General features: G+C 39.8%; 1 protein-coding gene across 1 annotated transcript in view; it reads right to left on the bottom strand.

The window, feature by feature from the left end:
• Positions 1 to 2317: 2317 nt before the first annotated feature.
• Positions 2318 to 12237, bottom strand: part of col11a1a (collagen, type XI, alpha 1a) — a 79213-nt gene continuing 69293 nt past the window's right edge. The window contains exons 55-67 of the mRNA XM_070927996.1: positions 11436 to 11489; positions 9835 to 9942; positions 9458 to 9511; positions 8920 to 8973; positions 7980 to 8087; positions 7059 to 7112; positions 6928 to 6963; positions 6782 to 6835; positions 6405 to 6651; positions 5580 to 5692; positions 5066 to 5134; positions 2917 to 3150; positions 2318 to 2507 (exon numbers count right to left, since the gene is read on the bottom strand). Coding sequence (XP_070784097.1) covers positions 2361 to 2507; positions 2917 to 3150; positions 5066 to 5134; positions 5580 to 5692; positions 6405 to 6651; positions 6782 to 6835; positions 6928 to 6963; positions 7059 to 7112; positions 7980 to 8087; positions 8920 to 8973; positions 9458 to 9511; positions 9835 to 9942; positions 11436 to 11489 — 1332 coding nt within the window. The 3' untranslated portion in view covers positions 2318 to 2360. The remainder of the gene's footprint in view (positions 2508 to 2916; positions 3151 to 5065; positions 5135 to 5579; positions 5693 to 6404; positions 6652 to 6781; positions 6836 to 6927; positions 6964 to 7058; positions 7113 to 7979; positions 8088 to 8919; positions 8974 to 9457; positions 9512 to 9834; positions 9943 to 11435; positions 11490 to 12237) is intronic.

Here is a 12237-nt window from a genome sequence, read left to right as displayed (position 1 = left end):
AGCTGAATTTCTCCTCTGAAGCCATGGGGAGCATTTCTTGATTGTTTTCCTCGTGTGTGAGGTTCCACATGAGTATTCTCTTTGGTCGCTTCTCCACAAAGACCCCTACTCTAAAGAAAGGAAGATAAAAAAAAAATACAAAGTCCATTTCTTTTGCTCCTCAGCGCAGACTTGTCAGTTGTTATTACATGGATTTCTTTTGCCCTCTTCGAGGAGAAAATAAAAGGTTTAGCGGCAGTCAATCCTTTGAAGTGACACAGGCCATCACTAACATTTGTTTCAAGGAGGCTCTGGAGGACGGAATACTAATTTGCCCCCCCCCCCCCCCCCCCCCAAAGAAGAGAGTTGCAGGATTGCAGCGATCTGCACAGTTGTCATAGAATCATAATTAGAAAACTTGAAGCAGAAGTTTTGGACAATTTGGGAATTGCACTTATTTGCTTTCTTGCCAAGAGTTAGATGAGAAGATTGAGCCATACAAAATTGTCATACACAATTTCACAATTTTCTCACTCACACACACACACACACACACACAGTTCTTCTTTGTAGAGACAATCGTAACACTGACAGGAATTGCCAAGATGATAAAGAAGAATCCCACATAGCTCTTTAACCCAAAGATTCATATTTAGTATGAATGGTTTTTCATATTTGTCATAACATGCAGCTGTGTAACATATGCTAAAATCCTAACCTAAAACTCTCTAAAGGAGCCTTTATATCCTTTGTGTATACTGAGCCTTGACATTTCCCTCTATCTCAATGAAAAAACACTCCACACCAGTGGAGTTCACTGTGTCCATTTGTGTGCTTCTTGAATTGGCAAACACTTATTACGCTGAGATACATAATGAAATATAGCTTAAGACCACCGCTAATCCTTTTCAGAAGAACATGGAAATAAGCACATTTAAATAAGCAGCAATTCTCTTCCTATGACAAACAAAAAGAGACATTTTATTCATGTTTCCATTCATGTAGTCAGAATGAAAGGAACTTATTGTAAGATGGTACTTTATTGGTTTCAAGAGAGATGGAATTGCACCAGCCCAGAGTCTTAGTTGAATTAACATATCCTTGATTTAAAGCATTTGACATGTACAGTAGGTGGATCTACTCCAAAGTCATCTTACACAAACCATTGAGACATTCAGTTCACTGTTGTTTAGAATCCAGTTTTTAATATTTAAATGAACTATAAAAAGCACATTAAAACATTTTCTCATTTTAGTTACAAAAATGGGTCACCTAAAGGGCTTCTCATTGCATTCACAGAAGGATTTGAACAGTGGATGTCTAACAGTTAATGTATATCTCTCTTTAAAAAAATCCCCACCCAAAATATATAAACTTAATTGCTTAACCAAGGTATATACAGGGCATAACATCCTTGCATCTTACAGGTTATCAAGAAAGTTTGAGGTATACAACCAAAATAAAAAGCCTGTCAGAAAACAAAACAGAAAAAAAAACAACAAATAGAATTAAATAAAGGAAAAATGAATGCCATGATTGCTTCCTACTAGCACAGGATCACAACATTAGTGGGAGATGTTGCTGTATACGTTCTGGTGTGATACTTCCAGTTGTTTCACCTACGGTCACAAGGGCAAAACAGCAAATAACCTCAAGCTTTGGACTGTCAGTATATACAAAGGGCATACAGTCTAATTTAGCAATAGAGAATTGTTTGAATGCTCACTTTATTTGCTTCATGACAGGTACACAGTATGTGTTCAACAAAAAGATTACCAGAATTATAAATTTATTTGATTGAATGATGTCTTTAACTTACACTGTATATCTTTGAACCAACATTGAAATTAAAGAGCCGGAAGCAGAATCTGATACACATGCAAGTTTTGAAAGTGGATTCAGAAATAACAGTATTGTACAAAATAATAATTACAGAATTTTTATAATTATCAAAATACACCTTCTTTCTTAGCACCTCTTTATACTTTTTGTGTTTTTTGAACAAGCACCATTGTAGTCGTTTTTATACAGCACCTGGAGAATCCAGAGAGGGGGTCTGTGTCCCCTCATGTCGCCCGCCCCCCTCTCTTGGTTACCTCCAATTCACCCTCCTCTGCCACGCGTTCAAATGTCCTTCACCTTTGCTCCATAACGTGGTTAAGTCATGTGGTTCGAGCCCTACAAGGGCAACAAGTATTTTCCTGGGTTACACGTACATACATGGAAAGACATGTTTGCTACACCATCTCTTATTCAAAACTTGCATGTGGCATAGAAAAAGGTGGGGGGCTAGAAATGGGGTTTGGTGGTACCCAAAACGTCTCAACTTGACTTTCTTTGCTGGCCCCATCAAGTCCTTTTTTTTCTTTTTTCTTTTTTATTTAGCCAAGGAAGCAGACGGGCCCAACTTCAAACCCAAACTTCTGGTTAGGGTCCCCAAAGTCAGTCAACATGACATCGATGATTGGAACCTGATCGATTTTGGGAGTATTAATCTCCATCACAGTCTTTCCATAGCCCTTCCTCGTCTGCAAGACACACAAAACACAGACACACAGAGGAACCAATTAGACGAGCAAATCACAGAAAATTACGCACATTTTGTCACATGTTTCTAACTGCACAGAAGCTACAGTAGGTCAGTCCATTCGTTTCCTCTAGACCAGAGCTACTGGGAAAGTGTGTCTGAGAAGAGTCACCAGCTGTCATCAGCTACAATCGTAGCTTTGCACTCTTCCATGTTTCACTACTGATGTGATTTAATTTCAGGAGTAATAGTTCTATTCTATAGTTCTAATAGTTCTTCAACTTTTACTAGGTTAACTCATCCAAAAAATCTAACTTGAAAATTTGAGAGCTTTGAGTCATGCCAATGACAGACTGAACTCTTCCATTCCCTGTTCATCTAGACAAACAGTATCTATGGACATGGCTTACCGCACATCCGTCTGAGAGGGCCTTGATGTAAGGGTTATTGTCATAGGACATCTCCTCATCGTTGGCACCCAGAAAGCGCAGTGCCTTGTTGTAGCTGTTGCTGGTGGCGTCGTGCCACGCCACAGACTGGTGGCAGGTATAGGTGAAGTTTTGCCTGGCCGAGGCCGTCAGTAGTCTGAGGAAGGTCATCTGTACCATGTTTATTGAGCTTCCATCTGCATCAATGTAGGAAAGCTGTTGGAGGGCAAACAGAGAGAGAGATCGGTCAAAGGTAAGAAGCTTACATGAGTCTACATTTTCACGTAATTTATGTATTTGTTTATAAAAAGCAAAAACAAAAGAATACAAGAAATATATAATAAAGGAAATATGAAAGAAGTATGTAAAAAATATAAAGGAATAGTCATACCTATTAATAGAGCAATTAGCAAAAAACAATTCCACTCAAGCTATGCAGTAATCAACATTGCCACTGGGAAATAACTAGAGGTGTGACAGAAGATCAATAGTCAGCTCTGTACCTACATGAACATCTGGCCGCATCACTGAAACATAAAGCAAGATGAAGATACTTAAACTGCCTGGTAGAGTTTATGTGAATAACTGAATGAGTGTAAAATACATTCTGACAGGTTTTGGGGTACTGAAATTGAATTTTGTAAATAAGATTACATCTGTAGTATATTAATGTTAAAGGCATTTAGAAGATTTTTTTTCTATGAGAAGAGGCAGCTAATCTAACAAATTTCCTTTGTTAGTAATGAGTTTAACACCATCTCATATAATACCGAGTTAATTTAGGAAAGGAACAATTAGAATATAACTAACTGGCTGATTTAGACAGATGTTGTCCAATTGATGTACAGTAACCATTACTGTCTCTTAACCTGCTAATTTTGCAAAGCACGTGGCTAATAACTGCATGGTAACATTAACATTAACTTTGTGACTATTACTATACTAACATTACGGAATGGAGCCACAGTCATTTCATCCAAACCTGCTGAGGATGGTTTGGAACCTGCTATGACAGGAGACTAGAAGACATGTTACGTCACCCAAAAGCCCTCTGTTCAACAAAGTCCTGTTTGCTCAGACAGTCAGGCAAGACTGACTTCTGCTCAGATGGATTCAGGCTTTTCGTCAACCCCAATAAATAGAACACTATTTCACAGCCAGCCAGAGGAGACACTGCTACCCAAGGATTTCTACACTTCAGCATCAATTAGTCTTACAGTACTTTAATTCTAACATGGCCAGCATGATCTAATTACTGTATTAAATCTGGTCTATAAAATCTAAATACTATTAAATCATTAGGGTTAACATGCATAGTTTATGGTAGTTTAATAGCACAGCATAGTTTGTCAACAAATGAACACTATATAGAATCTCAGTTTAATATATATCAACTTTATGACCCCTTTTGGCTCTTACAAAGCTTCAAACTGACTGGAACATTAACTTTGTGTGAACTTTGTCTGAACATGTGCATTGAAAGAGCCCTCAGTACGTTACCAGGAGATGTACTGTACAAAGCCTTATAACGTTCTGTCACAGTCAGTCTTTTAAAGTCTATACCTGTGGAAATACATCAGCATGATACCAGTTTGATGGAGCAGGACAAACTTGTTTCCTTCATTTCTGACTACAAGTAATGGTAGCTGATGTTTACTGAGACGGTTTTTAACTGTTCAAGGGCAGAGTGAGGACTACTGGGATGCAAAAATTCTGAGGCATTCAGCTTGAATCCTCTGTAATGTTTTATTGATGCTCCGTTCTTTCAGTGGAACAGTCGGAGAATTGTAATGTTCTGACAATAGCAGAAAATGAGGCACTAGTTCAAAAGGATGTAGATTATTTTAACTAAAAGCCAATCTTCTTCATAAGAGCATATCTCTTGCACTTTGAGTTCTCGCTGCTCTGGCTTTGCCTAAAATATGAACGCACTATAACCATTAGGTAGTTTGGGACTTCTTTATGGGGGGCAACTTTGGGTCACTGCCCCACAATTTCACGGGTGGTGCTGCTATTTGAGTCTATTAGCAGATGCATGCCATTTTGAGTCCCTGCACAGGTACATGATAGGAGATCACAGGAAAAATCGGTGAGATGGCGTAATCCATTTAGTGTAGCACTAAAGACTTACTATTTTACCACGCTTAAATTCACTGAACCATGATCCAGGGACTTCTTTAGGCCATGAAGATAGTCTGACCTGTGAAAACCAAACCAGACAGAGCATATCAATACAATATCATGGGCATTATATTTTGTTATGAATCATGCAGCAAAGATGAAGTACAGAGTAGTACAGAGCACAGCCTCAAGGGTAGCATCAGTTTATCATCTGGGAGCAGAAGATAAACCTGTTTGTTATTTTAATATCTTTGAAATATAGTTTTCACAAACTTCATAGAGTTAAATCATTCTATAGTATTTGCCTTTTGGTGGTTTTTGTGTTTGTTTGCACAAAAGTGAATATCAAATCTGTACAAGCTTAGGCCTGAAGCAAATCAAATGGCTTCCTTTGACAACTTCAGCCTAGTGCTGTGCTGTTTGTTGATGAGTTGGTTTAACGTCATGGCTTCATATCTGATGAGAAATGGTTATTAGAAACAGGCAGTTATGAATCTCGTGGGTACAAATCCAAAGTCACTTACTCCATTAGACTTCTTATCTGGATAGATGCAGGTTTCACCCCCGGCAGTGAAGTTACAGTAGACTTTGAAGGAATCCCCCGAGCAGCCTTGGTTTGGATCAATCCAGTATTCGCCTAAGGAGAACCAAGCACACTCAAACATCCTGTTCTACTAATGTCCACAGAAAATGGCTTAAAGCTCCTTTCCAAAATGAAGTGTGCCAGATTCCTTGATCCTTTGTGAAATTCTGCTTTAAAGTAACTCACTGCTCATTTTCATGGCTTATACACTGCGAGATGAAATTTTATTATTATGCCTGAAGCAAGGTATAATTTATGTGCAACAATTTTGACAAAATGTTTTTCCTCAACAGAAGTAAAATAACTAATAATAAATCAATCCATACTGCTGTAAATGACAACTTTTATACCACACTTAATGCTCCACTTTGCATGCTGATAGCCCTTAATGGTAGTGTGGAGACTGGGAGCCAGAAATCATGTAAAATTACTTACCTATTTACTAAAATAAACAGACCACAATATACCAAAGGAAAAAAGGTAAAAACGTTCTAACACTGACGAGCCCAATTTTCTCCGGGCAGAGTTCTTAATCACCGCTATCATCAAAAAAAGTTTGTTTTTTCACTTGTGTATCAGTATCAGTCAGAACGGGTGTCTTGACCAACAACACATTTTGAGAAAATGGGGAGAATCTCTAGTTTCTCAATTACAGAGCAGCCTGACTTTGTAATTTACACTGATAAGGGAGGTGTGCTTTTATATAAAATCTCTTTCAGCATTTCTTCATCTTTACATTAAACACTCCTGCTTTGATTCAGCTTACCATCAGGGAACTCTGGGTGGCAGAGCTGCAGATCTTTACATGTTCTGGCGGGGTTGTTTTGTGTGCCCATGGGGTATTTCATGCGTTCGATGTCCTGTTTGAGGTTGTTGAGTGAGCCGAAGATATCCTCCATGCCCTCGCCATAGTCCATGATGGTAGTGGCTGCGTCTGACTGCATGTCACTGGAGCGCTTGGTCTTCTTGGGTGACTGGATGGGCAGGGGCTGGATAACTTCACCTGGTGGGCCCTGTAGGGAGTGATGGGAAAAACTACTAATTAAGATTTCACACAAGAAGGCAGAGCTTAGATTTTGTACAATGCTACAGTACAATTTTAACATGGCAAAACAGGCAGTAGTAGTGGTCTTAAATACTCACAGGAGGACCAGGAGGACCAACCACACCAGTGTCTCCTTTTGCACCAGCAGGACCCTGGGAGAAACATGAATAGAAACATGTTATCCAAGATAAATCTAACATACACACAGTGGCCATATGCCTTTAAAAACACTGATAGTACTCACAGATGAACCCTTGGATCCCTTGGGACCTTGAGGACCCTGCATGAGACAGGACATAAGCACAGCAATTTGGCAAAGTCATTCTATCTTCAGTGTAGACTCTAAATGAATGACAGAATCAGTAAAAGGCTTACAGGCAGACCAGGGGGACCTGGGGGACCGAGAGGACCGGCAGCTCCACTGATACCCTGTGATAAGATGAGATGAAAGCAGAAGTCAGATATGTGTGAAAGAAACATTGAAGACAGAAGTATTTTTAATGAGTGAAATGAAAAAGCTAGAGTATAATGGCACAGGACCAGGGACATGGAAGATATACTTAATTAATGATTTGAACAGACGCACAATGGTAGGAAGCTTTCACATGGAATTATGGAGGTTTTTTATTAACTGAGATGGAGAAGGAGTCTATATTTTAGCCATCAAGAGAAGACCAAACACTGCACTTGTGGGGTACAATTCCTAATCATAGCTCAATTTTGTCAGGAACTAAAGGAAATGAAAACAATATGAGACCTATTTTCAGGCCCTAAAATAGAAATAGTAAACTGAGTGAAAACTTTTTGAAGCCCTTGCGCTCTGACAAAACGGGGCATTACGATTTCATTAGACTTAATCTCCAGATACTTAATCCAAGCCATCACCTTAAATCACTAAGCCAGGGCAGGCAGAGGGCCACAGCAGGACAGAATAGCACATTCAGTCATTCTGCAATGTTTATTTAAAAATGGATGAAGGCTGTCATCAGTCCTTTATCAAGACCGAGCTTCGACCTTCTTTCAGTACTGCTTCCTGTGTAAGTGGAGGGCCTCAGTGTTTGAGAAAAAAATATTAAAATTTTAATGCTGTGGTTCATCACAGTAGTCATCAGATACATAGGAACTGACCACAATGGAAAGACTGCAATGCCTTTTTCAATGAGTTTTAGTCAACAGCAAGTGACTATGGCAAGACCCGTGGCCACAGTGGAATGGCAAAGGGGCTACAAAATGGCAAGAGGTGGAGGGCAAATGGCCATGAGGACCAACGTGGGAATGGAGTCATCAATTACTTACACCATCGCCCTTGCCACCAGGAGAACCTTGGGGCCCGGGCAAACCTCGGTCTCCCTTCTCTCCTTGCTCACCAGGGGGTCCAATCAGGCCAATCAAACCTGGGTGACCCTGCAGGACGAAAACAAATGCGCACATGCAAAGAACAATCAAAGACCACAGCAATGTCGGTTTGTGTACTCAAACTTTAAAGCTATTATATACATGTCTGACAAGGGCAAAACATTAACAGCTTTGAAATGCAAATGGGAGGCTCTGAAGAGTGAAGTTTTATTACAATGCAAATTCTCAGGCATTATCCTGCAACAGACAAAAAAACCCCCATAAAACAACGTGTGTTTTTTTTGTGTTATGAATTGGCCAAAGCCATTTGATGACTTAGAAATAGGTAAGCTCTAACCAGGCCCAGTGATTTGTTGCTGCCCAGTGACAGCATTAAAACCGCACAACATGCAACACGGTGTCTCTATTGTGTGCTTTTAAACTGTTCTCTCTCAAGCCATCACGTCAGTGTGTGGGAGGCAATTTAGATAAAGTAATGTGTGCTGTCTGAATATCCTTTGCAGTTATATTTCACCAGCAAATTTGACAGTAGCAGCAAAGAAAAAAGCAAGATTAGACAGATTAAAGTGATACATCACATTCAGCTGCATATTCAATCCTGTATCGGTTTTTCTCTCACAGCAGCAATGGCAAAACTAATTTTGTTTCCTAAATGTTAACATAAGCCTACATTGGTGTTACCACTGCTTTGTAATCCTACAAGATGTGTTGCTTTTGATCAGTTACAAAGTCTGGAGGCTCTGCGTGGTGACTGAAGCCTGAACCTAAATCCTTGTCGTAAGGTTCCTTTCACTGTTTTCAGGTTTGTCTTCCAGCCTATTTGAAACCTGGGAAATGAAACCAGCTTGCAGTCAGACACAAGAATAAGGGTGACACTCACCTTTTCACCTTTAGACCCAGGGTCACCTTTCAGGCCAGGAAGACCAGGAGGACCCTAAACAACAATAGCAGAAGTTACAAATCAATTTTGCAGAGAAAAGAGAAAAACATAATGGGAAAATGAAAACTAGCAAGGCAGAAGCCTGGAAGCAGAACATGAGGCAATACAGAATAAAAAAACATGAAAGAAAGAAAAGCCAGAAGAAGAGGCAGGACAATAAGTATATAGAGAGAAAAGCAGAGAAAAAAGACATAGAACAGATGAAACCAGCCATGTATTACATATTTAACTTATAGTCCACCTTTTTGGGAAATATGCAAATCCAGAGACAGGTGAGACATTTAATAAGAACTTCATCTGTGTATGTTCAGTACAGTGAGACTGTGGGTTTGGAGTAAGTTTAACCTGACTTAACTTAAAGACTGGAAGCAAGGGGAAACTTCTTGCCTAGCTCTGTCAAAACTGTCACAACTCCAACTCTAGCTAGACAGATAAATAGTGAGAGAGGGAGAGAAAGAGAGATATAATGCATACTAACCATGGGACCAGGTGGACCATCTTGTCCTGGGGCACCGGGCAGTCCTTGTTCACCCTGTGAAAGCCATGCAGTTGTAGTGAGCATTATAGGCTGCTGTATTTTCTCTGGCCTGCCATTGATTTTATGTGCTGAGCACAATGATTAATAGCACAAACGGGGGGGAAAATGAGCTGGAATAAACAAGCGAAATAAAGTATAAGCCAAATGGGTGTATTGATTATTCCATGAAGTCTATCATCATGCCTTAGCAGTACTTTTTTATGTGTGTACACTGTGGGTGTGTGTCTGTGTTTGAGCATGCATGCCTGCTTGAGAGTGGAGCTGAATGTGTATGCGGTGTATCACAGGGAGAGATCAATGTTTTAGCTCAGACTTACAACAGGGCCAGGGATTCCACGCAGACCCTCCGGGCCGGCCTTTCCTGAAGGTCCCTGGGGTCCAACTGGTCCTGTTTTACCCGCTGGACCCTCTGAACCTGCCTCACCCTAAAAAACAACACAATTTAGGAATTTAAGATTACTGTACCTGGCTAAAAGTAGGGTTCACCGGATTAAAGCTGCTGATCTATTTTGAGAACCATTTAGATTTGATCAAATTCATTCAGTATTCAGTCTTAGCAGGAAAAGACATATGCAATGATTGAGAACACAGTATGAAACATAGCTACCTTGAAATTAAGAACAAAATATCATTTGTGTCAAATAAACAACAACTTTAGATCTGTGTTGTGCACACAGTTTTCAGGTAACTGTAGCTGGGGAGGACACTTGCCAGGTAAATGCCAATGACATTGGTATATCTGCTTCTTTATCGAAAAAATACAATAATTTGTAGTGTTTGGTAATGGTATAGAGTAAAGAATTCTACATGTGCAAAAACGTCTAAAATCTGCAGCAACATTTTGATTTGGTGGCTCTCAGTATCTCAGAGTATTTTCATCAGAATTCAGCCGCATGCTCCTTTTAGCTTTAAATCATGCTGAGATGAATGGAGACAAGTAGACAAGAGTCTGAGTTATCAAATGAGCCAAAGTGTTCCTGTCCCTCCAAAAAAGGCCTGTCAGAACAGGCACGGCAATAGATGATTCTTTTTAAGTTTATGAGAAAATGAGTATGGCCTCTGGATCAAAGTGTGCTGGTCAGCTGTAATCTGAAATACATCAATATGCACAGAGACTCGACAGAGCTCATGGAAATACATCAAGTTTGAGCTGCCAGGTATTTACAGATACAGGTTTATATACAGGCTTATAGCAAAGTGGTCAGAACTACTTCACTGAATTTATTACAACCATCGTCTATTACAGCTGCAATTCTCTCTTTTGGAATTTCAGGATTCAGGCTGATTTCCATTTTTAGGAACATCATGAAACATGTAATATGTTTCATCAAAGGTGATCCTCTTTCAATGCAAATATTTAAAAAATGCATTAGTATATAGACAGTTCATAATACTAACGGCACAAAACATAGCAGTATAGTATACAGGACTTACTGGCTAAGCTGAGAAGAGAGGTATCTTTTTGTAGTAAATTTGGTTTATATTCAGCGTGCACCAGCTGATGGTAATTGATTCTGCCTATGCACAAAGCAACAGTTAAGTATATGTATAGATTTAATACTGATGAAACCAGGTGATTGGTGTAAAACAAGTGCCATCTCAGAGAACTTCATTGGGCCCTGATTCACACTAAAAGGAGAAAAGCATGACAACTCTGAATACCTGAGGGCCAGACATAAAAAGCGTTTACTCCTTTTGTCGGCCTTGAAATTAAGCCCCAGCAGAAAGAAACAAGTGAATCTTAGTTTTACTCAAATGGGCTGCGTCCATAAATTTACATCTAATCTATGGTGGAAATTAAATTACTTCTGCGTTTCTTTATGCTTTTAATTTAAGAGGGGGAACAATGTGGGTACTGTGAGGGGGGAGGACAGCCTGAGACGGCTCTACTGTGCAAAGGATGAATTGATTTTGTTACCTTAGCGCCCTTCTCTCCTTGCCTGCCCTCTGTACCAGCAGCCCCAGGAGGTCCCTGAGGAGGATGACAGGACACTGCTTTAGCATTTCAACACAGCATCAACACACACTGTACAACAAGACTGTACAAACTGGTGAATGTTCATTTCACATTATTATTATTATCATTGTCTTGTAAAACCCATGACAATAAAAGAAAATCATCATCATCTTCATTTCAGAGGCTCACCAGAACAGCAGTAAGCAAAAATAAGTCAGTTATGTGGCTGTTGGTAGGTTGGTTTTTAAAATGATGCACAGTGTTGCATCATGTATGCTGTATAAATGCCTTAAATGTCTTAAACAATGAATGATCATCACCACCAGAGGCTTTGTCAGGTCATCTCTTGGCATTTCAGTTCACTTTTATTAGATTTCATATTGAACAATGTCTTGGCTGATTAATACTTGGTGGGTGCTGTCTTCGAACAGGGATGATAATCCAATGCCCTTGAATGTGCACTACTTCAGTCACGTCAAGATCTATTTGAGTGACTTGGACATGCCTTTGTCTGCTCAGGAAAACATGCAATCATGCACCCATGTACGAATACATACAGAACACACACACACAATCTTCGTCAGTCATGCCAAGGGTTGGCAGGTCGTATTTTCTTTCTGGTCAGGATATCTCAGGCCCTAAACAATTTCTTTCAACTCCACCTCCAGTTGTCCCTCTTCAAAAACACTCTCCATCCAAATTCCACTCTCATCTGGCCGACTGAAGCCTGAGTGCTATTGACTGAGAGCCTATAATGTGAGCT

Source organism: Enoplosus armatus, chromosome 21 (assembly GCF_043641665.1).
Source record: "Enoplosus armatus isolate fEnoArm2 chromosome 21, fEnoArm2.hap1, whole genome shotgun sequence".
Lineage (NCBI taxonomy): Eukaryota > Metazoa > Chordata > Actinopteri > Centrarchiformes > Enoplosidae > Enoplosus > Enoplosus armatus.
Note: the sequence above shows the minus strand (reverse complement) of the source record. Positions and strands in the feature narration are given on the sequence as shown.